Here is a 25400-nt window from a genome sequence, read left to right as displayed (position 1 = left end):
GGACCACTCAGTGCTGAGATGTGGTACTTGAGTGCTGTGTTTACTAGGGACAGGCAACAGATGCTCCACATGTTGACAGTCCACTTGGATTCCATTTGGTGGATGTGATCAAACTGTTGACTCCTGCTATTTGGCTGAGCATTTCCAAGCAGAGACTTTTCTATAATTAAAAGCATAAACCATGAAGGAATCTCAGAGCCAGACTGTTAGGACAGATGCTTAAATAGGAAAGGCAAATAATGATACAGACAAATAGGATTACTGCAGATGGGATAAAGGTCTGCATGAACATGATGAGTTGATGGGCTTGCTAATCTTCATCCGAACAAACAGTAGCTTCCGTCAGTAAGATCCAGAGAGTGTAACACTGAGCAGCTGCAGCCAGACTCAGTAACAGCCTTAACACATTGTGCCGAAAGGGCAGAGCCTGAGCCCACAACTCAGCGCTGAGCTGCTGGAAAGGCTCACTCTGTCCCACCCATACTGGCAGCCTCTCTATACCGGGCAATTCATTTCAAGGAGTACCAGTTTCCTTTCATTAAACTTATTGCTGGGAGTGCATTCTGTGTGCTATGCTAGGTACCAGTATTAGAGATTTTGTGGCTATCCCAGCTACCTGATTACTTGTATCATCAGAGTTCTGTTTGACATAAACCTCCAGCTCCTGTTTCTCCTTCATTGTTCTCTCCAGCTGTTCATTAGCTTGTCGGAGCATCACTTGCAGTTTCTTCACCTGTAGAGTCATCAATCAGACAGATATCTCAGAGGGAATTCAGTGTGTGCAAACAGCAAGAACTTCCAATATTTCTATGCACAATTTATGAGGAACAGGGAAAGACTGCTGATCTAAGAAAATATTGATTATTGTGGGTTGTTTTTTTTTTTTAAAAACAAGCATCTCAAGTTTCTTGACTAATGATCCAAGAAATCTAAATTTGTTTAATTTGAAATAAAACTTAGCCACCATTAAATGAATGTGCAGTCATTAGAACTTGCCTGGCTCAATATCTACTGCCCTTATCTGGTTCAGCCAAAGCGTAACTCCAGACTTTGAGAGATAAGCCTGATTCATAAATGTCCTAATACAATAATCCAGAAAGTCCAGGGTAGCAACTTGGGTAATGATCATTGGACTTGCTAGCAATACCCACATGCTATGAATGAAAAAGGCACAAGAGAAATATGGAAAAGTGATCACAAAGGCCCATCTGTGGAAATACACAAAATTGAGTGAGTGGGCATTTACAAGACTGCAAAAGTACATGTATTGAGTGAAGGATGAAAAAGAACACATTGGACAACAGGAAACCAATAGAAAATAGTTTTCAAAAAAAGGGCTGCAACAGCGCCAGCGTGAAGAAAACTCGTCACACATAGAAGACAAAATGAACACTGATGCTATTGCCAAGCATCAATACTGGCTGGCATTGATTAGCCTGTTGGAATATTTCCCTGCTCCAGCTTCCATGCATTTCTGTTTACTTTATATCACATATGTTTACAGATAATTAAACTTGCCATAATATCAGGCTTGCAAATGAAATCAAATCTTATTTGAATGGCCTGTTTTGATGCACAAAGTGACCTGTCAGCAAGAAACCCACTTCGCCCCCACCTGAAAACTAAGGAGCAGGCACTTTATTTGGCCACAGCTGACATGGGAAAACTCCAGCTAGGGTCAACATAGGCAAAGCTGCAGAGCCTGACAATATACCTGGCGACTGTGCCCCAGCAAGCAGATGCTCTTACTGACATTTCCCTGGATTAGATCACTGTCCCTACAGGATTCAAGACCAGCACCATCATCCCAGTGTCCAAGAAGCCGACTCTATCCTGCTTCAATGACTTCCGTCCCATCTACCAGTCCACAGATGATGCCATAGCCTCTGCCCTTTACATAGTCCTGTCCCACTTGGATAATGGTGTCTCTGATGTCAGAATTCTATTCAGTGATTTCATTTCTGCTTTCAACAAACTGGTGGAAAACCTTTCCATATTGGGTCTCAACACTTCCCTCTGTAACTGGATCTTGGGTTTCCTGACAAAGAGACCACAGACAGCAAAATGTACCAGTGCGCCCTCCCCTCCCCCACCCCCCATGGTCGTGTGCTCAGCCCGCTGCTGCTCACACTGCTAAAGCATGACTACACTGCCAAATCTAGTTCTAACTAAGTTTGCTGATGACACCAATGGTTGGCCTCCTCAGCAAAACTGATGAAATGGCATGCAGGGAGGTGGTAGAACAGCTTGTGGATTGATGTAAACACAACCAGAGTCCCAACGTGGACAAGACTAAAGAGATGATTGTGGACTTTAGGAAGGTGCAGACACATCAACAGCTTCAAGAGAGTCAAGAGCACCAAGTTTCTGGGCATGCACATGACTGATGACCTTACCTGGTCCCTCAACACCTCTTTAGCCAAGAGAGCACAGCAGCATCTCCACTTCCTGAGGAGACTGAGGCTAACAAGGCACCCGCACCCCCCCCCCCATTCTTATCACATTCTACCAGAGCACCATCGAGTGTCCTGACCAGCTGCAGCACCGTCTAGTATGGGAATTGCAATGCATAACATCGCAGGACCCTGTACGGATAGGGAGCACTGCTGAAAAAGAAATCACTGGGGTCTCTTCCCCCCTTCCCCCTCCCCCAATTCAGGACATACATCAGAAATGCTGCATATACAGTGCCTCCACAATCTCCTTGATCTCTTTTCATCAGGCAGAAGGTACTGAAACACAAGAACCAGAACCGTCGGGCTGGGCAACAGCATTTCCCCCCAGAGTGCTGGACTCCTCAACACCCTGCTGCCCCTCAGCACACATGAACAGTAAACCCAAACACTCTGCCACTTCACTCTCTTCCCCTCCCCTGCCCAACTCATCTCATCCTGCACCGGTCACTGGTTGTTGTTCCACTTATTTATAGGACTGCTTGTTTTATTATTATAACAATGCCAGTAACATGATACTGTCTTCCATAAACATGCATCTCGCACTTCGTGTCAAACTTCCGGCCAGGCCACGCAGGGTCCTTGTGCTACTACTATTATGTGACTGTGTGGAATCGTAATATACGTGTTGTGTGTGACCGCGTTTGCATCTTGGCTCCTGAAGAATGATGTTTCATTCAGCTGAATACATGCGTGTGGTTGAATGACAATAAACTTGATGTGCACATTCCTTCAACTTAATACTGGAAACCACTCCTGTACCATGAGAAAATTTAAAAACTGCTTTAGGACATCTTTGTCACTCAATTACAATGTCTAAATTAAAATCAGAATTGTAATACATAACAAAAATAATATTGATGAATAGACTGCACATCTCAAATCTTTTATAGAATACAGCACTAAACAAGACAATCTCCAATCCCTTGCATCAGGAGTCATAATATTTTTAAAAGAGAATAGAATTTTTTCACAAAAGCACGGAAGTTCATAATACAAACCAAAATTTAAATCTTGGTTGAAGGCAAAATTAAAAGTATCATGTATCTACTGTGATCCATTGGCTTTCAAGGTAAATAATAAAACCAACAAGAGAATTGCAGAGGATGCTGGCTGAGATAGGCATTCAAGACTGTTTAATATCATGTTCAGTGCATAAGTGTAAAGGGTAACAAAATAACTGTTACTCTGGATCTGATACATGAAACAATGCCGTAGAAAAGCAGAAAAGACCCTCACCACCCAGGCCATACTCTTTTCATGTTGCTGCTATCAGGTAGAGGGTACAGGATCCTCAGGACTCACACCACCAGGTTCATGAACAGTTACTATCCCTCAACCATGAAGCTCTTGAACAAAAGGGGATAGCTACACTCATTCGAGGACTCTTATATTGTTATTTCATGCTCGTTATTTATTGCTATTTACTTGTATCTGCATTTGCAGTTTGTTTACAGTTACTGTTCTATACATTTGCTGAGTAAAGAATCTCAGGGTTGTATGTAGTGACATGTACTCTGATAATAAATTTTGCTTTGAACTTCAATAGAGCACAAAAATCATAAGATAATGAATACAATAATAACAATAAATATAAATATGCATAATTAGCTTGTATACATAGATTGCATGTACATAAAGTGATGTTAGGCACAGGGGTATCTGTATAAGGGTGACCGACAGGAAATGATAAAGGAGTGGTGGTTGGGGGTGTGGAGGGGTGGGTTTGTGCATGGAGGTGCTTGGGGAAAGTAACTGTTTTTGAGTCTGGTGGTCTTGGCGTGAATGCTACCTGATGGGAATGGGATAAAGAGTCCATGAGTGGGGAGAGGTGATCCTTCATGATGTCTTTTCCCAGCATCCTTCTGTACACATATCCTTGATGGCAGATAGGCTGGTGTCAGCAATGTGTTGGGCAGTTTTGACTACCCATGGTTGAGCCTTCCTGTCCACTACATTGCAGTTTCTGTACCATGCAGTCGGAATGCTCTCTACTGCACAGCTGTAGAATGATGTGAGTATGGATATGCGAAGTCCAGCTCTCTTCAGCTTCCCCAGAAAACAGAGGGATTGGTGAGCTGTCTTGATTGGCACTTTGTGAGGTGGTGTCCTACTTGTGGGATGCTGGGCTTCTATGTGTAAGAGTTTAAAATGAACATCGAAATGGCCATCAACAAGGTATAGAGATGTAAACACGAACAGGACAGGGTAAGTAAAATGTAAAGGCAGCATACAGGCTTTATCAGTGAAATATTGGGTTGGGCATAAGAACACAGTACTACAGGTCACCATATTACAAAAAAGATTGTGACAGCATTAAAGAACAGATTGTGGAGAATTGATTTGAAGACTTTGCAATTTTTCTTATCTGCAACAGTGAGGAAAAAACTGGCTGATTGTATTTGTTTTCTGTGCAAAAGAGAATATTGCTAGATTTAAATGAAAACTAACCGTACTAGGAAAGTTAAGAGGACCGAAATGTTGGAGATGGAAGTCCTATTTTTTTTAAAACAGTGAAATATTTTTAAATAACTGGTCAAATGACGTTAGGAGAATTCAAAGAGTGGCACTTTACTGGGCTCTGTATTAAAAAGATACAAATAGGATTAGGTTGGGTAGCAAAATTTGGCTTAAATGAACTTGATAGGCCAAAAGTGTCAAAAAAAGTTGTTGATTTTATTTTTTGATGTTTTCTAATATAGTTATAGATATCGAAGAGGCATTTGATACGGTTTCATGTAAAAATAGCAAAAAAGTGGAAAAAAATAAATGGGTTTGAAGCAATAAAGAAATAGGCTATTTAACTCCATCTACCTGCCTTCATTCCATATCCCTTCCTATCTCAACCAACAAAACTTCCAATTTGATATCAGTTAACCATCCAAATAGATCCTAATATTTAGTCAAAATAATGTAATCTTGTTCTGTGAACCCTCTTTGGTAATTCATCCATGATAGAAAATGATCATTTGATGAAACGATGTAGTTTCCTTCCTCGTCCAATCTATCTAATGCCTCGCAGCGAAGTGGTCCAGGTGAGTTCTAAGAAAGTTTGTACAACCATGATGAAGCAGCTGTCTCTTGGTATTCCAGTCCTGATATTAGATTTTATAATTCTATAATTACTTCATGTTTCAGTCTATTACCTTCCAGTGATTTCAGTACCTGGACCCTTAAGTTCTGCCTGCTATTCCTAATATCTCACTGTTCTCCCAAATTAAGCTTCTTTTAACATCTACTTACTCCACTGAACCTATCAATGCTTATTTTGGTAACTGTGATCTATTATATCACCAAGACAGCAGGGATACAAGCTCTTCAGTCCAAATGGTTCATGCTGACCAAGTACCCAGTTATGCTAGTTTTAATTGTCTGCATTTGGTCCATATCTCTACCCAAATTTCTTTAAATTGTTATTGTACTTGCCTTAACTACTTTATTGGCAGCTTGTTGCAAATATGCACCACCTTCTGCATAAAGTTGTTGCTCAGGTCCCTTTTAAATCATTCTCCTCTCACCTTAAACCCACACTCTCTAGTTTCTGGTCCCTTTCCCTAAGGAAAAGACTGTGCATTCATGCACACATGATTTTATATACTTCTATAAGACCAGCCTTCAGTCTTCTACATTCTAGAAATAATTCCTTGCTCACCAAACCCTGCCTATAATTCAGGATCTCAAGTCTAGCAACATTCTCATAAATCTTTGCACTCTTTCCATGTTAATGACTTCTTTCTTATAACAAAATGATCAAAACCGTATTCAATATTTCTTATAAAAAGGGTTACCAAAAACACTCAAGGTCAACACAATATTGAATTATGTGTGAACAAAAACATTTTATGCAGAGTAGGTGTGACACATGACAAACCACTGCAGTCTATACTGGGTTAACTCATTTTATACACAGGAATACAGGGATACATATCCAAATTTGCTAGGATGCAATAATTAGTTGTGAGAATAGTACCAGGAAACTGCAAAAGGATATTAATTTTATGGATGAATTATACTCAAATTGGGAAGCCATCCATTTTGGATGCAACAACATTTTAGGTATTTTATTTAAAAACGAGATGTCCAGGTGTTAATGTATTAGCTTTGAAGCAAAGTAATTGAGATAGGTAGTGGCTATAATTTCAAAATAAAGTGGAATGCAAAAAGTATTCAGGTTGGAAACATTTTCAGTTTGAATTAAAATACCAATTTGGAAAGAGGCCACTTCACCATTTCTGAGTAACATCATTAAGCATACTTTAAGGCAGGGGTAGATAAATATTTGAAAAGCAAACGATTAAAAGGCTATTCCACATACCTGTAGATAGACTGAGAAGTTGAGGTTAATGTCACATCAATTTTGGTATTAAAAGTAGCTTAAGAAGGGGCTGAGGAGAGCAAGAAGGGGGCATGAGAAGGACTTGAAAACCCCAAGGCATTCTTCAATTATGTGAAGAACAAAAGGGTAACAGGAGTGAAGGTAGGACCGATTAGAGATAAAAGTGGGAAGATGTGCCTGGAGGCTGTGGAAGTGAGCGAGGTCCTCAATGAATACTTCTCTTCGGTATTCACCACTGAGAGGGAACTTGATGACAGTGAGGACTAAAGGAGTAAGGTTGAAGTTCTGGAGCATGTTAATATTATTAAAAAAACATTAGTTAAATACAGTTGTTAAAATACATTAGGACGGATAAGCCCCTGGGGCCTGACGGAATATTCCCCAGGCTGCTCCATGAGGCAAGGGAATAGCCTCTGGCTCGGATCTTTATGTCCTCGTTGTCCATGGGAATGCTACCAGTGAATTGCAGGGAGGCGAATGTTGTCCCCTTGTTCAAAAAAAGTAGTAGGGATAGTCCGGGTAATTATAGACCAGTAAGCCTTATGTCTGTGGTGGGAAAGCTGTTGGAAAAGATTCTTAGAGATGGGATCTATGGGCATTTAGAGAATCATGGTCTGATCAAGGACAGTCAACATGGCTTTGTGAAGGGCAGATCGTGTCTAACAAGCCTGATAGAGTTCTTTGAGGAGGTGACCAGGTATTTAGATGAGGGTAGTGCAGTGGATGTGATCTACATGGATTCTAGTAAGGCATTTGATAAGGTTCCACACAGTAGGCTTATTCAGAAAGTCAGAAGGCATGGGATCCAGGGAAGTTTGGCCAGGTAGCTTCAGAATTGGCTTGCCTGCAGAAAGCAGAGAGTCGTGATGGAGGGAGTACATTAGGATTGGAAGGTTGTGACTAGTGGTGTCCCACAAGGATCTGTTCTGGGACCTCTACCTTTTGTGATTTTTATTAACGACCTGGATGTGGGGGTAGAAGGGTGGGTTGGCAAGTTTGCAGATGACACAAAGGTTGGTGGTGTTGTAAATAGTGCAGAGGATTGTTGAAGATTGCAGAGAGACATTGATGGGATGCAGAAGTGGGCTGAGAAGTGGCAGATAGAGTTCAACCCGGAGAAGTGTGAGGTGGTACACTTTGGAAGGACAAACTCCAAGGCAGAGTACAGAGTAAAATGGCAGGATACCTGGTAGTGTAGAGGAGCAGAGGGATCTTGGGGTACACATCCACAGATCCCTGAAAGTTGCCTCACAGGTAGATAGGGTAGTTAAGAAAGCTTATGGGCTGTTAGCTTTCATAAGTCGAGGGATAGAGTTTAAGAGTCGAAAGGTAATGATGCAGCTCTATAAAACTCTGGATAGGCCTCACTTGGAGTACTGTGTCCAGTTCTGGTCGCCTCACTATAGGAAGAATGTAGAAGCATTGGAAAGGGTACAGAGGAGATTTATCAGGATGCTGCCTGGTTTAGAGAGTATGCATTATGATCAGAGATTAAGGGAGCTAGGGCCTTACTCTTTGGAGAGGAGGATGAGAGGAGACATGATAGTAAGAGGAATAGACAGAGTGGACAGCCAGTGCCTCTTCCCCAGGGCACCACTGCTCAGTACAAGAGGACATGGTTTTAAGGTAAGGGGTGGGAAGTTCAAGGATATTAGAGGAAGGCTTTTTACTCAGAGAGTGGTTGGTGCATGGAATGCACTGCCTGAGTCCGTGATGGAGGCAGATACACTAGTGAAATTTAAGAGACTACTAGACATGTACATGGAGGAATTTAAGGTGGGGGTTATATGGGAGGCAGGGTTTAAGGGTCAGCACAACATTGTGGGCTGAAAGGCCTGTGCTGTGCTGTACTATTCTATGTTCTATGTACTGTCAAAACAGAAGCAATTGGGGAGAAATAAAACCAGAATGAAGATTTTAGGACAAACTATAATTATATTTAAAATAACACAGAAAGCACTCTTAAAAAGAATATCTCAGGATCAGTGGCTGCATTGCATGAAAGGATCAAAGTATACAATATCTCAAGAACATAAATTCACTTCTGTCTTTGGAATCTTTCATCCTGAAATTAGTACTGAAGGGCATCTTCATGATGTAAACATTTCTGTTAAGAGCAGAATCATGTATGGCGACTATATTGCAGAGTAACAAGTACCCTGAAACAATCAGTCTCACCTGGTCCCGGGTCTCTGCTTCCTGCACTTGGATTCCTTGCAGTTGCTTCTCATAATTCGAACACATATCACAGCGGCGGCCTAATTTGTTTCCAGCATTCTGCACCTGAAAAAAGCACGCAATGAATGCCAGGGAGAATGGATAGCATATAAATACGGACATAACTCAATAAAAATATCATTCCTAATTTAAGCAACCCACACAAAATGCTGGAGGAACTCAGCAGGCCAGGCAGCATCTATAGAACCAAATTAATTCTGAATAATTATTTCTCCCTTATGATCTAGTAAGCTATGTGGCCTTTCGAGTCCAACTAGATCATGGCTCATCCTTCATCACAAATGATTTACTCCTGCTCTATGATTAAATCCCTTGTTTATTTTGGAAGGAACATGAAAATAATAAAATGATTAAAGATAGGATTAAGACACAGTTTGTAGTTGGCACAGACTTGGCAGGCCAAAGGGCCTTTAACTGCTGCACCTCTGACTATGAACACTGTTCTTGTGAGTATGTCATCAACAAGGCTAAATATAATTGCAGCAAAAGAACTTTATTCTTCACTCAATTCCTGTTGCACATCCCAGTATACAATTTTCATGCCTCGTTATCTGTTTCCGTTTTTAGTAATTTGTTACAAGGAAAGAGGCTAAATTGAACATCAATATTTCCCAACCCCTCAACTTTTCTGAATTTCCCATTGAAGTGAATCATCCCACTAACTACAGTCTACCCACCTCACCTGTTGTTATTGTTGAGTGGCATGGAGTCGTCATCGATTCATGGCGACCCTATGGATAGTGCAGTTGTCCATAGGACTTTCATGGCAAGATACACAAGTAGATTGCCAGGTCTTTCTTCTGCACAGATACTGCTGCTGCCCAGGTTGGGACCTGGCCTGATTTGAACTCAGGGCCCCCCCGTCTTAAATTCCAGTGCTGATGCCATTCTACTGCCACCCACCCCACCACCTTGTCTACCAAGCTACAAAAACACTGTACTCCACCTGCAATACAGTTTTGCCACTCAGCTAAATCCCATTTAAATTTCTTTGTATCCTCATCGCTAATCATATTCACATTTCATTTCATGCAATCAGCACAGTAGGGAAGTTACATTGCTTCCACACCCCCACCCAAATTATTCTACGGGCTGAATAGCTGGGTCCCCAGCATCAAGCTCTGAAGACGTTTATTACTGTTGCTGTGACAACTAACTCTTAATTCAGACTCAGTCTGGTATACAGCCCACAAGCTTTGTTCGTCAACCTCCAGCGTGGAAGACCTTCAATAAAGTTCCACATTCATGGACATCCCATCATCCATTTCTTCTCTATTAGTCTTTATATCACTGCCTTGCCTACCTCAGGAAACAGGCCTGGAAATACAAGTCTTCTTGACAGTATCCCCATAATGAGCTACAGGGTGAAGGTGAGAATCCTTTAAACTGTTTCATCATTTCTCTCTGCCTTAGATAATAACTGCTATATCACTCTATAATAACAATGCAGAAAGTAACTCACTGACACAAACTACAGGACTACTAACTCACCATGTCATAACAGAGTTCAAATATTTACATAGTAAAAATGCCAAATCCTTCAGATTTAAGTTATAATCACTATAATCCATTATACCGGATAACAAAGATTTTGCTTCCTGAATACTTTTGAGTGTACCTTATGGATTTTGGGCTGCTGATCATGAAAATCACATTGAAATTTCCCCATCATACACAACTTCTTCATAGTTCAAGCCAATTAAAATGTTGTCCACAATGTAAGTTGTGAAGTTTTCTATCTTGTCCAGGCATGCCTAGGCAGGGTGATGCTACAAAGCAGGACAGGTTTTAGAAAGGCTATAAAAGCATTACCCACACACACATCGATCTATGCATTTATATGTATATCAGTTTGCAATCATGTTGATGCGCATGCTCTACTCGCATAGCATATTGTGTGTACTCATAATAAAGTGACAATATTTTCAGCAGTAAACACAACGTACACTGCAGATGCTGTGGTCAAATCAACACGTACAAACAAGCTGGAAGAACTCAGCAGGTCGGGCAGCATCCGTTGAAAGGAGCAGTCAACGTTTTGGGCCGAGACCCTTCATCAGGACTGGAGGAGGAGGGGGCAGGAGCCCTATAAAGAAAGTGGGGGGAAGGGGAAGGTGCAGGTGAAAAACCAATCACAGGAAAGATCAAGGGGTGGGGGAGGGGATAGGCAGGAGAGGTGAAGGAGGGTAAGGGGAAAGCATTATGGGTAGTAGAAGGCGGCAGAATCATGAGAGAGGTGATAGGAGCTAGAAGAGGAGGCAGAGTGAAAGTGTGATAGGGGAAGGGAGAGGGATGGAATTACTGGAAGTTGGAGAATTTGATGTTCATACCAAGGGGCTGGAGACTACCCAGACGGTATATGAGATGTTGCTCCTCCAACCGAAGTTTGGCCTCATCATGGCAGTAGAGGAGGCCATGTATGGACATATCTGAATGGGAATATAAAGGAAAGTTGAAGTGGATGGCAACCGGGAGATCCTGTCTGTTATGGCGGAAGGAGCGGAGGTGCTCGACGAAGCGGTCCCCCAATCTGCGTTGGGTCTCACTGATGTAGAGGAGGCTGCACCGGGAGCTCCGGATGCAATAGATGACCCCAACAGACTCACAAGTGAAGTGTTGCCTCACCTGGAAGGACTGTTTGGGACCCTGAATGGTGGTAAGAGAGGAGATGTAGGGACAGGTGTAGCACTTATGCTTGCAGGGATAAGTACCAGGTGGGAGATCTGTGGGGAGGGATGTGTGGACCAGGCAGTTGTGGAGGAACGATCTCTGCGAAAAGCAGAGAGGGGTAGAGAGGGAAAGATGTGCTTAGTGGTGGGGTCCCATTGAAGGTGGCGGAAGTTGCGGAGGATAATATGCTTGACCCGGAGGCTGGTGGGGTGGTAGGTGAGGACAAGGGGAACACAGTCCCTGTTGTGGTGATGGGAGGATGGGGTGAGGACCAAAGTGCGGGAAATGGAGGAGATGCGGATGAGGGGTGAGGGAATTTTCAGGAGTATCTGTGATAGCAAAGTCTTGTCAATGTTTTAACGACCAAGATACTTTCTGTAATATTTGTGGCGAGTTCATGATTAAATCTCAAAGACGGAGCATAACTCCTCTTATTAAGAAAGCCTATGAGCTCTACTTCGGGTGTAAAATTCATGACCAAGACAAAGCCTGGGCTCCTCACATTTGTTGTGTATTATGCGGTTGAATTTAGAGCTTGGCTCAGAGGTACTCAGAAGTCAAAACCATTCGCTAACCCAATGATATGGCGAGAGAAGAATCATGTGACAGATTGCTACTTCTGTCTGATCAGTGTGATTTCTCTGCTTAAAAACAAGAAATCCATTGAAAACCCCAATCTCCCTTCAACCATGTGACCTGTGACACATGGCCATAGTCTTACAGTTCCGAAGCCACCAGACAGATGGAGTCTAGAGGAGGCAGATGAAGATGTCATAATGTACAAGCCAGGACTGGAAAAGGACATTGATACTGATAGAGATTTTGAACCCTTTATGTTGAGTGAGCCTCATTTGATAACTTAAATGGCCTGGTTGGGTTTGTCAAACTTGGGTTTGTCAAAGGCAAAAAAGACTGCAAGGATGAAATCTGCTGTCAGCAGGCACGAAAATTTCCACGAAGAATTACAATATTTGAGACAGATGTTTTCCAGAATAACTGATGCCAAGATTAAGGAAGGCATTTTTGTTGGTTAACAAATCAAACAGGTCATCAGTGACATGCAATTCAAAGAACTTCTAGTGGGACTGGAGAAAATCGCATGCAAGGCATTTAAGGATGCTGTTGAAAATTTTCTTGGCAACTACAGAGCACCAAACTATGTGCAGCAGGTTAACAACATGCCTCAAGCATACAAAACCATTAAGTGCAATATGTCTCTTAAGAATCATTTTCTGCATTCCCATTTAGATTCTTCCTTGCAAAACTTAGCACTGTCAATGACGACGAGCATGGTGAAAAGTTTCACCAGGAAATTGTGGTCATGGAGAAATGGTACCATGACAACTAAAATCAATCAATCAATGCTGGCTGATTATTGCTGGACACTTAAGCAAGAAGCCTCAGACACTGAGTACTGTACAAACAAAAATCATCAAAATATTTTTAGCTTCGTTGAACTATTGCAAAGTGTCAGCACCAGATTGTCCAAAACCCAGATCAACACGTTGACGTCATGTGGAAGTTTGTGTGCTTCAAGGACTCCATCAGGCAATGCCAACTCAGGGCTAACCATGTTGGAACGGATGTGGATGAGATGCCAAAGATCAATCCAACCCTGGCTCTCGAATGGACAGGCTCATGTCTGCCCCTCCCACACCACCTTCAATTGGAAGGGTGAATGCCATACGAAAGGAGCACTGTAATGCAATTAAATGCATTATATTCAATAAAAGTTAATTTCTTGTTTCTCTAAATTCCTACATAATACAAGCAGTCTGAAATTATATTTGCGTTTGAGCTTCAAACTGTCTATCATAACCAAACAATTTCTATGGAAGCAACACTTTTGAAAAAATTTGCTGTCTAGTGTTATTGGGAGTCTTTCTTACCGTGAACATTGTCTTCCAGTAACACAAATGGAAAGAAAATGCAAGACAGCACAGCTATGTTGTAAAATTTAATTTCTCTTGACCCAAAGGTAAATCATGGGGATGGAAAAAAAGAACTGGAGACAAAGTAAGTCTTGTGAAATGGTGGAGACAAGTACAATAAACAAAACATCTGCCAAATGGGAAGTCTTTAAAAATGCAATGTCAAGAGTTCTGGGCCTGCAATTTCCTGTTGAAAGGCAAGGCTGACAAGTTTTAGGAACTCTAGTGGACAAGAAATATTGAGATTCTAGTTAAGAAAAAAAAAGAGGGAGGAAAACATTGTGTGAACAATTAGGAGCTAGTAATTTTTTAATGACTACAACTCTAGCAGTGCACTTGAGAGAAGTGAGAGGGCAAAAAAATGAGAGGAATCTGGCATGCAGACTCCTAATCTCAAGAAATCAATAGGTATGTTAAGAGTAAAAAGGCTAGGAAACTAATAGATGATAACAGATACAGATGTGTGTGCAGACATCACCAAATGAAGAGCTTTGGAAAAAGCTTTGAATATTTTTGATTTGATATAGACCTATTTAAGATTACAGGGAATACAAATACAAATTCCTGTTGGAAAACTGATTGAGAAGTGAAGACTTGTTAGAAATAGATCATAAGACATAGGAGCCAAATTAGGCCATTTGGCCCATTGAGCCTGCTCAACCATTCCTCCAAGACTGATTTAATATCCTTCTCAATCCCAATCTCCTGCCTGCTACCTGTAAGCTTTGACACCCTTACTAATCAAGAACCAATCAACCTTCACTTCAAATATACCCAATGGCTTGGCCCCTTCAGCCATCTGTCGTAATGAATTCCACAAGTCACCACCCTGTTGCTAAAGAAATACCTCCTCATCTGTTTTAAATAGGTGCTCCTTTATTTTGAGGCTCAGGTCCTAGCTACCTCCACTACAGAAAACGTCCTCTCCACATGCACTGCATCTAGACCTTTCAATATTGGATAGGTTTCAATGAGATCCCCCGCCTCATTCTTCAAAATTCCAGCGAGACATCAAACACTCTTCATGTGTTAACTGCTAAATTCCTGGAATCATTCTCGTGAGAAAGAAGATGTGTAAAAAAGGCCTGAAGGATCACTGTAACCCCAACCACAAACTGTTCCAGCTGATACCATCCAGGAAACGGTACCACAGCTAGAAAGCCAGGACCAACAGGCTCCGGGACAGCTTCTTCCAGCAGGCCATCAGACTGATTAACTCATGCTGACACAACTGTATTTCTACGTTATATTGACTATCCTGTTGTACATGTTACTTATTATAAACTACTATAAATTACTATACATTGCACATTTAGATGAAGACATAACATAAAGACTTTTACTCATGCATATGAAGGATACAAGCAATAAAGTCAATTCAATTCTTCAATGCCAGCACATCCTTTCTTAGATAAGGGGTCGAAAACAGCAAGTGCTGTCTGACCAATGCCTGAGAAAGCCTTAGCATTACGTCCTTGCTTTTATATTCTCTGGCAATAAAGGGGGCCTTTTCTAGTTAGTGGCCAGTGACTCGCTGTGTTTCACAAGGGTCAGTTTTGGGACCATTTCTTTTCCTGTTATATGTCAATGATTTCGATGACGGCTTTGGTGACTTTGTGCCCGGGTTCGAGGGTAACACAAAGATAGATGGAGGGGCTGATAGTACTGAGGAAGCAGGGGAGTCTGCAGAAGGAATTAGACAGATTAGGAGAATAGGCATAGTGACAGATGGAATACAGTGTAGGGAAGTGTATGGTCATGGACTTTGGTAGAAGGAATAAAAGCATGAACCATTTTATAAACGGATAAAATTCAAAAATCAGAAGAGCAAAGGGACTCCCTAAAGGTTAACTTGCAGGTTGAGTAGGTTGTAAGGAAGGCAAATACATTTTGAGAAGACTAGCACCCCAAAAACTCATCCTTAATAATGGATTCCAATATATTCCCAACCACCTAAGTTAGGCTACCTGGTTTATAATTTCCTTTCTTCTGCCTCCCTCCCTTCTTAAAGAGTGGAGTGACATCTACAATTTGCAAGACCTCCAGATGTGGCTTAGTGAGGTTTGTGAACTTGTCCAGCAATTGAGTTAACTCACATGCGGTGGTGCATGCGCTTGACAGAGTTGTGGTGGGGGAGTTTACTGAGGGAACAAGGTAATGATCCAAAGTCCTTCACATCCACAAACTAGCAGTTCTTAACATCAACCAACAGTCCTTGGGCACCAGGAAATTTGCCCCGAGCAGAGGTCTAGCCACGTTAGCCAAAACAAAGTCCCATGTGTAATGCCGCCCACTGAAGCAGAGTGTCACTGTCATGTCCCACAAGCCAGATCCTGTTGCCATTGGCGGCCTCCAGCAGGGTTTTGTCGCTCTTCGCCTTCTCATCAATAGGCGATGCTGACAGCACATACTCACGAGTGCCTGGCACATGGAACCCATGGTGTTCACAGACCTCCGCTATTCCGTTGAACTGGCACTGTCAAAGCTGCGAGGCAGTCAGCACTTCCTAGCGATCGTACCAAAGCAAGGATGGTAAAAACACAGATCCGGCACTGTCTGTTTGGAGGCCTTGCTGACCAGGCTTATTGAGACAGGGAAAGGAGGAGGAATTATGCACTTTTGCCTGCCTGAGTGGCCACTATCAACTATTTTAGCAAGCTTCCTATAGTACTTCACGGGTGCATAGTGAGGGCTGTACAAACTTGATCTAGCATTTGTTGCATCAAGACTTCTTTAAAAATAAAACAAGGATGGTGATATCCCAGGAGAGACCTCAGCTCCGAAGGCTTCGCACCCGAGGCCGGGCAAGGACAGCAACTGTTTGGTGTGCTCAGACAACAAAAGTTCAAAAGTCTGCAAAAGGTGAGTTTTCAGCAATCACTGTTTATCATGTTCAGACAGTCAGATTCACCACTCTCACAGACAGAGAGTTGCTGAGTGACACTATCACACAGAAATACTTGGTGTTGTTGGCAGGGATTTCTCACAGCGCAAACTGGGCCTCAGATTGTACAAAACTCCGGCAGTTTCAAAGCTACTGTGTTGGCTGACATGTTCAATAACCCTGGAATTGTGCTGGAGCATCAGGGTCACCAATGTAGGTTGTTACAAATAAAATGACATATGGCATTTTATGTTTTAAAAAAGCTATAACAACTCATTTAATGCACTCCAAACGCTGAACACAAAGCCTGGTCACAGAACTTCACATTATTACGTCATCACATCAGACCAGCCTCTGGAAGTGAGTCCCAACTCAGTAACAATGCTTGTGAATTATGTACATTTCCACCCATTGCATTACCTTGCACTACAAAATCCAGTCCAAAAGACTTATTCCAGGCTTATGCAAAGCTTACTGAGAAAGTAAGAAGGGATGGGATCCAAGGGGACATTGCTTTGTGGATCCAGAACTGGCTTGCCCACAGAAGGCAAAGAGCGGTTGTAGACGGGTCATATTCTGCATGGAGGTCGGTGACCAGGGATCTGTTCTGAGACCCTTACTCTTCGTGATTGTTATAAATGACCTGGATGAGGAAGTGGAGGGATGGGTTAGTAAATTTGCTGATAACACAAAGGTTGGAGGTGTTGTGGATAGTGTGGAGGGCTGTCAGAGGTTACAGCAAGACACTGATCAGATGCAAAACTGGGCTGAGAAATGGCAGATGGAGTTCAACCCAGGTAAGTGTGAAGTGGAACATTTTGGTAGGTCAAATATGATGGCAGGATATAGTGTTAATGTTAAGACTCTTGTCAGTGTGGAGGATCAGAGGGATCCGAGTCCGAGTCCATAGAACGCTCAAAAGCAGCTGCACACATTGACTTTGTGGTTAAGGCGGCGTACGGTGTATTGGCCTTCATTAATCGTGGAATTGAATTTAGGAGCCAAGAGGTAATGTTGCAGCTATATAGGACCCTGGTCAGACCCCACTTGGAGTACTGTGCTCAGTTCTGGTTGCCTCACTATAGGAAGGATATGGAAGCCATAGAAAGGGTGCAGAGGAGATTTACAAGGATGTTGCCTGGATTGGGGAACATGCCTCTTGAAAACAGGTTGAGTGAACTCAGCCTTTTCTCCTTGGAGCGACGGATGAGGGGTGTAAAAATATAGAGGTGTAAAAGATGATGAGAGGCATTGATCATGTGGATAGTCAGAGGCTTTCTCCCAGGGCTGAAATAGTTGCCACAAGAGGACACAGGTTTAAGGTGCTGGGGAGCAGGTACAGAGGAGATGTCAGAAGTAAGTTTTTCACTCAGAGAGTGGTGAGTGCGTGGAATGGGCTGCCGGCAACTGTGGTGGAGATGGATACGATAGGGTCTTTTAAGAGACTTTTGGATAGGTACATGGAGCTTAGAAAAATAGAGGGCTATAGGTAAGCCTAGTAATTCCCAAGGCAGGGACATGTTTGGCACAATTTTGTGTGCCAAAGGGCCTGTATTGTACTGTACATTTTCTATGTTTTTATGTTTCTATGCAAGACCATTGTACAGCTACTGAAATCTCCAGTAACAATTCCTAATCATTGTATTCAATTCTGGTTTCATATACATTTACGATGTATTTAAATCTACTCGTGCACTTAATGGATTAAACTAATACTGATTACAGAATACTGAATTGCTGTTTTATATTTGACCAAAATCCTACTGACCAAAAAAAAAACACTATTACAATGCCAACAACTCAAGTTCCATTCCACCACTCTGTAAGGAGTCTGTACAGTCTCCTCGTGATCACCTGGGTTTTCCAGTTTCCTCTCACGCTCCAAAGATATGCAGGTTGGTAGGTCAATTGGTCACATGGGTGTAATTGGGATGGCATAGGCTCATGGGCTGGAATTGGTCACATGGTGTAATTGGGATGGCATAGGCTCATGGGCTGGAATTGGTCACATGGTGTAATTGGGATGGCATAGGCTCATGGGCTGGAATTGGTCACATGGGTGTAATTGGGATGGCATAGGCTCATGGGCTGGAATTGGTCACATGGTGTAATTGGGATGGCATAGGCTCATGGGCTGGAATTGGTCACATGGTGTAATTGGGATGGCATAGGCTCATGGGCTGGAATTGGTCACATGGTGTAATTGGGATGGCACAGGCTCATGGGCTGGAAGAGCCTATTACCTTGCTGTATCACCAATATAAAATAATCTGAAGGATTCATTAATCTCCCATTCTTACAAGAGATGAGATTTCATTAAGAATGAGTTATATTATGGCTGTCAAATGATATCCAAGAGTACATATTTGTGGAACAACAAGGCATCCATTTCCCTAATACTGCACTAGTCATTTGGACCATTAGATGAGAAGAATGTGAAGAAAGAAGGATGAGCAAACTATGTAGTCCTTTGCCAAAATGCCATTTCATAAGATTATGGCTAATCTGCTACCTCAGCAGCACTTATGTGCACTATCCCTATATTCCTGGATGTGCTGATGTATCCAAAAATTAACTACAGCAAAACCTATCCTAGTTAGGCATCTAGCACCCACAAGTCTCACTGGGGCTCTAATCCCCACGATGCCTGGGATTCACTGGGGCCCTGACCCCACCTCCCAGATCCAATTTAGAGGATCAGTTCCTTTTTCATGTGACATGGAAAGCCGCTTACAGGAAAATCCAGCACACTCTGGACATTGACAACGATGGACCAGCAGATTTCCCAGACTAACTGGATGTCCAAAACATTTTAATTCACATTTTATAATTAAGATGGCACACAGTGGAATAACAATTTTTCAATAAACCTACAGCTATATTTGCACCGAGACAGAACATTCCCCAATGTGGAAAAAGTGGCTACTGCTTGTGTAAATCCTACTGAAGGCTTTCTATCTTCAAGGTCAAAGTCTGGAACATTGGTTCTGGTATCAGCCATGAGGTAATGTTGGATGCATTCCATTATCCATTTTTTACTTCTAGCTGAATAATGTAACTGTACCTTTCTATAAAGGCAAGGTGCTTTTAAATGCTTGGTGAACAGGAAGGTTAGCAGTCTCCATGGCTTTTCTCTCTTGTCTGAAGATACTGAAAATCTCACAAGAGGCAGATAGGTAGCGTAGGCCAGCACTGGCAGCCATGCAAATGCACTGGGGCTTAACAGTCCTCATCAGTGATGTCAACCTAGAATATGACACTTATGAGTTAGCTACAAAGTATGAAGTGGTGCAACCAGTTCATAGTGAGGAGTGTTCAAGATGGCTTCCCCAATGACATTCATCTACTTTCTATTTGCTAACTGGGTCATTAAGTCAGATGAGTATTTGGATTCCTCAGCTTCGACTCCAAACCCCATGAAGGAAGTCTTGTATTATCAAGTTACACATGGAAAGATACCAATTATTATCCTTCCTCAACTGATAAAAATGTGTTCCCCCCATGGAACACAACATTTGGAAAAAATAATGAACACAATAAGAATGAAAAATAAACTGTAGGAGGGGACTTCAATATCATTCACCCAGAGTGGAATGGTAGCACTGAGATGACCATGTGAACAAGCATGAAGGCTAAACCTTGACCTTTTCCTCAGTAACCCATTTTGCAGATCTAGCTACTTAAGACAGAGTCTGGTCTTTACACTGAAGAAACCCTCCATGTTGAGTGGTGCTGTATTCTGACAAAAGAGATATACTCAGATCTAGACATCCATGAACCATTGTAGACGACCAGAAATAGCAATGTACACCTCCACAATCTGTGATCTAGCAGATTCCTAATTCTGGCATTATGATCAAGCTTTGGATTAGCCTTAATGCAGAACCTGGCTTGACCTAAAAATGAAATGCAGCAAGGACTACACGTCAGCTAAACAGCAAAGACAGAATACAGTAAACAGATCTAAGCAATCGCACAACCAATGGATCAGATCAATTATACTCAGTCATGAATGGAGGTGGACAATTAAATTACTTGTTGGAAGGGGCAGTTCCAAACTCCCTATCTACTATGGGGTCCAACCAATGAATGCCAAAGACGAAGGTGAAGTATTTGCAATAAAAAAAACTGCCAAAAGTGCCAAATAACCACTTTACCTCAGCTTCCTTGTGAAATCACCACCACTGTAGTCCAAGAACAAGAGAAAAAGTGGCACTCCAGTTATTTACCAAGGCTAGTCCTACACTTCCCAAACCCAGAATCTCTAGCAAGCAGTAGGCTCCAAGCAAATGCACTACCTACAAGTTATCTACCAAGCACAACTGGAAATATACTACTTTTTCTTCATGATCACTGGTCTAAATCTTCAAATTCTCTACTCAAAAATACCTTCAAACAGGACAACAGAATTTAATAACATCTTCATCAGGGCAAATTAGAGATGGACTGTTGATCATACCAGTGATTCCCATTTCTTGGATTTATTTTCTTCAATGGTTAACAAATATTTTTGAGAACTTAAGCCAGTTCATGAGATGCAGACATGATGAAAAATGAACTGAAGCCACAGTGCTTACAATCATTTGATAACAGCACAAGTAAAAAAAAACATGTTTAAGGAACTCACCTCCTGTTGCAGTAAATTCCATTCCTTTTCACTGACCATTCTGTATCCACTAGGAGCACTATCCACCACCTGTGTAAGACTTGACAGAAGAGAAGCAGTCTCTTCTTGTTCTGGTGTGAGTGCTGTAATTGCTTTTTCTTGATCTTTGGTCAATATGAAGGAACCAGACATCTGGAAAGAGCCAACTGAAACCGTATCAAAATTCTCAGAAACAGAGTCTGCTCCAACCAAAGGTCCAAAGTCTGACTCATCCAGATTTCCTGCAGATTTTGCTTTATGTCCATTGCCCAAGCTCTTTGACTGCAAGGAGCCAGAAGTACCCAGACTGTCAGTGGACTGAACCCTTCTTAAGCCCTCACGAAATAACTCACTGTCTTGCTTAACAGCGGGACTTGCATGTGATGTTGACACATCAGAATCCAAGGAGTGTACTGACCCGTATATACTATTTCCATAAGGCTGGAAAAAAAGAGAAACAATTCATTTGAGAACACTAAAAATCATAGTTATTTCCAAACGAGGTTAAAGGCATCTTTTACTTTTCCACAATACAAATTTGTGAACAGTGTATGCTGTTGGCCAGTAAATAATGCAGCTACGATACTCAACATACAGGGTACTATTGCAGCTCAGTGAGTTTCTTGCTTGAGTTAGAAGGTCATGGGTTAAAAGACAATGGAAAATGATACATCAATGCATTATTGATAGCATACTTCAAGAGCTTGTTTGCAGGGTTGTTTGCTAAGACTGAAGGTTAGGTAGTAAGTGTTTCGTCACTAGTTCAGTGCACAAATTAGTGTTGTTTCTGTCGAATGCTCGCTCTTATATTGGCCTGATTCGTTGTTCTGATTGGCTGTCGTGCTGGGTGCTAGTCTCCGCAGTGTCATAGCCAAACAGATAACGACTGATCTCTGGCCCGTTTCTCCAGTTACAGGCCAGCGGAGATCACTCAATTGTGCACTGATGATGTCACCTGGACAATGATGAAACATAGGTGACCTAACCTCTAGCTCAACGAACAACCCTACAAAGAAGCAACCAACCCAAGCTCCCAATCTTCTCTTTCATTTCATATATTAAGAGCATCAAAAAAAATAGGAATTAATCATTCTCTTAAAACCTGTTCAGTTTATAAATAAGGTCACTGATTCAGTTACTCGCCCACTTTCTTGCCCAATATCCATACCCCTTGATAAGCCAGGAATATACTGAGCAGCTGAGAATCCACTGTCATCTGGAGTAAAATATCAAAGGTTTAAAATCTTTTGAATACAGAAGTTCTCACCACAACCTACATGGCAGACCCTTGATCTGGGGACTATACTCATGATTCCAGGTACACAAATGCTGAATCAGACTGACAGCAATTATCTTGTCAATCTAAAATTTCAGCCTCAATTAGATCAGAGGGGCAAAATGCTTTCTTTAATATTTCTGGTTTCCACCATCTTTATTTGCTTCATCCTCAATTGTACAGCTGAAGATGTTTTCTTTGGGATAAAATGTTAAGCCCAGACCCACAAGGTGATAGTCCATATTAGTTGCTACTGTTAGTACTTTGTTAATTTACACTTATTCCTAAATTTCAAATCTTTGGTATATTGCTGTATTGTCAGCAGCACAAATGATCCCCTTCTATCCTCAGCAATTAATACATCATTTTCAGCAGCAGTTGAAAAGCAGCAATTAGGAACTGTAAACAAACAAGACATCTAACATATTCTGCCCTACTTCAAGACTGGGCTTGGCTGCAACTGTAGGCCAGTGTCAGTTACTTTTGTGTAGTAGCAGCAAATGTAATCTCACATGATATTCAATATGATTCTGATTATAATGGGCCAGATTGCACTGGGTCCTGACTTGTAAATATAAATCCATGACAGATGTGAAGAGCTGGTTAAGATAGCCCTTGTACTTGAGTTTTTCCTAAACCTACTGTATTGGTAGTGGTAAATTAACTTCTAACATATTCCCAGAGCCAGTACGTGGAACCTTCTGGTGACCTTTGGCCTAATTAATCAGACACTTTTCTTCTTACCATCAGTAGTTTCTACACAAGGCTCTGCATCCAAAGAACCCTATCATCTAGGCCATGCCACCTTCTAACAGGTCCTATTGGCAACAAGCACAGAAGCCTGAAGTCCAACACCACTAGGTTCAAGAATGGCTACAGGTGCAAGAAAAAGCTTGTAAACCCTTTGCAATTACCTGGTTTCGGCATTACTCATAAAATGTGGTCTGATCTTTATGAAAGTCACAAGAATAGACAAACACAATCTGCCTAAACTAATAATACACAAACCATTGTACTTCTTCTTGTCAATATCGAGTACACCATTTAAACAATCACAGTTAGGTTAAAAAAAAGTACATGAACCTCAGGGGTAATGTCTTCTGCAAAAGCTATTTAGAGTCAGGTGTTCCAATCAATGAGTTGAGATTGGAGGTGTGGGTTGTAGAGGTGCCCTGCCCTATAAAAAAAACACACACAAAGTCAGGTTACTGACAAAGCCTGCTCTTCTCAAGAAAAATCTGTTTACGTGCACCATCCCTCAATCAAAACAACTTTCAGAGGACCTTAGAAGAATTGTAGAGATGCATGAAGTTGGAAAAGGCAAAAGAAAATAATTTCTAAAGACCAGAGTGTTCATCAGTCCACAGTTAGAGAAATTATCTACAAATAGAGGAAATTCAGTAGTTGCTACTCTCCATAGGAGTGGGGGACCTACAAAGATCACACCAAGAGTACAATGTGCAATGCTGATGGAGGTGAAAAAGAACCCAAGGGTAACAGCAAAATATCTGCAGAAATTTCCAGAAATAGTGTAAGTCTCTGTTCATGAGTCCACTATAAGAAAACCAATCAACAAGAATGGTGTTCATAGAAGGACACAACAGAGGAAATTCTGCTCTCCAAAAAAAATCACGTCTCATGTTTTCAAAAGACCAACAGGATGTTGCACAACACTTCTGAGACAATGTCCTGTGGACAGCTGAAACAAAAGTTAAACTTAGAACATAATAAATAGGAGCAGGAGTAGGCCAGCTGGCCCATCGCCTGCTCCACAATTCAATAAGACCATGGCTGATCTGGTCACGGACTCATCTCCACCTCCTGCCTCTTCCCCATAGCCCACAATTCCCTTACTATGCAGAAATCTATACAACCCTGTCTTAAATATATTTACCGAGGTAGCCTCCATTGCTTCATTGGGCAGAGAATTCCACAGATTCACCACTCACTGGAAAAAGCAGTCCCTCCCCATCTCCATCCTAAATCTACTCCCCTGAATCTTGAGGCTACGTCCCCTAGCTCTAGTCTCACCTACCAGTAGAAACAACTTTCCTGCCTCTGTCTAATCTATCCCTTTCATAATTTTACATGTTTCTATAACATTTCCTCTCATTCTTCTGAATTCCAGTAAGTACAGTCCCAGGCAACTCAATCTCGCCTCATGGTCTAACACCTTCATCTCTGAAATCAACCTGGAGCACCTCCTCTGCACTGCCTCCAAAGCCAGTGTATCCTTCAAGTAAGGAGACCAGAACTGCACACAATACTGCAGGTGCGGCCTCACCAGTACCCTGTATAGTTGCAGCATGACCGCTGTGCTCCTAAATTCAATCTCTCTAGCAATGAAGGTCAACATTCCATTTGCCTTCTTGACAGCCTTCTGCACTTGCAAATTAAACTTTTGCAATTCATGCACAAGCACTCCCAAGTCCTTCTGTGCAGGAACATGCTGCAATTTTTTTTTACTATTTAAATAATAACCTGCTCTTTCATTTTTCCTTCCAAAGTGGATGACCTTGCATTTACCAACATAGTACTCCATCTGCCAGACCCTTGCCCACTCAATCTATATCTCCCTGCAGACTTTCTGTATCTCCTGCACAATTTACTTTTCCACTCAATTTAGTATCATCAGCAAACTTAAATACACTACAGTTGATCCCCTCTTCCAGATTGTTACTGCATATTGTGAACAGTTGCGGGCCCAGCACTGATCCCTGCAGCACACCGCTCACCACTGATTGCCAACCAGAGTAACATCCATGTATCCCAACTCTCTGCTTTCTATTAGCCAATCCTCTTATTCATACTAATACATCACCCCCAACTCTATGCATCCTTATCTTATGGATAAGCTTTGTACGCGGTACCTTATAGAATGCCTTCTGGAAATCCAAGTAAACAATGTCCATCTGTTCCCCTCTATCCACTGTGCTCATTATATCTTCAAAGAACTTCAGTAAGTTT

General features: G+C 41.8%; 1 protein-coding gene across 3 annotated transcripts in view; it reads right to left on the bottom strand.

Annotated features, from left to right (window-relative positions):
* Positions 1-25400, bottom strand: part of rabep1 (rabaptin, RAB GTPase binding effector protein 1) — a 132185-nt gene that overhangs the window by 46149 nt on the left and 60636 nt on the right. For 2 of the 3 annotated variants that reach the window (XM_073053859.1, XM_073053861.1), the window contains exons 9-11: positions 21140-21598; positions 8968-9072; positions 617-733 (exon numbers count right to left, since the gene is read on the bottom strand). In XM_073053859.1, coding sequence (XP_072909960.1) covers positions 617-733; positions 8968-9072; positions 21140-21598 — 681 coding nt within the window. The remainder of the gene's footprint in view (positions 1-616; positions 734-8967; positions 9073-21139; positions 21599-25400) is intronic. The other variant, XM_073053862.1, reaches the window with a different exon arrangement.

Source organism: Hemitrygon akajei, chromosome 8 (assembly GCF_048418815.1).
Source record: "Hemitrygon akajei chromosome 8, sHemAka1.3, whole genome shotgun sequence".
NCBI lineage: Eukaryota > Metazoa > Chordata > Chondrichthyes > Myliobatiformes > Dasyatidae > Hemitrygon > Hemitrygon akajei.
The sequence above is the reverse complement of the archived record's forward strand: the minus strand, read 5'-3'. Positions and strand labels throughout refer to the sequence as shown.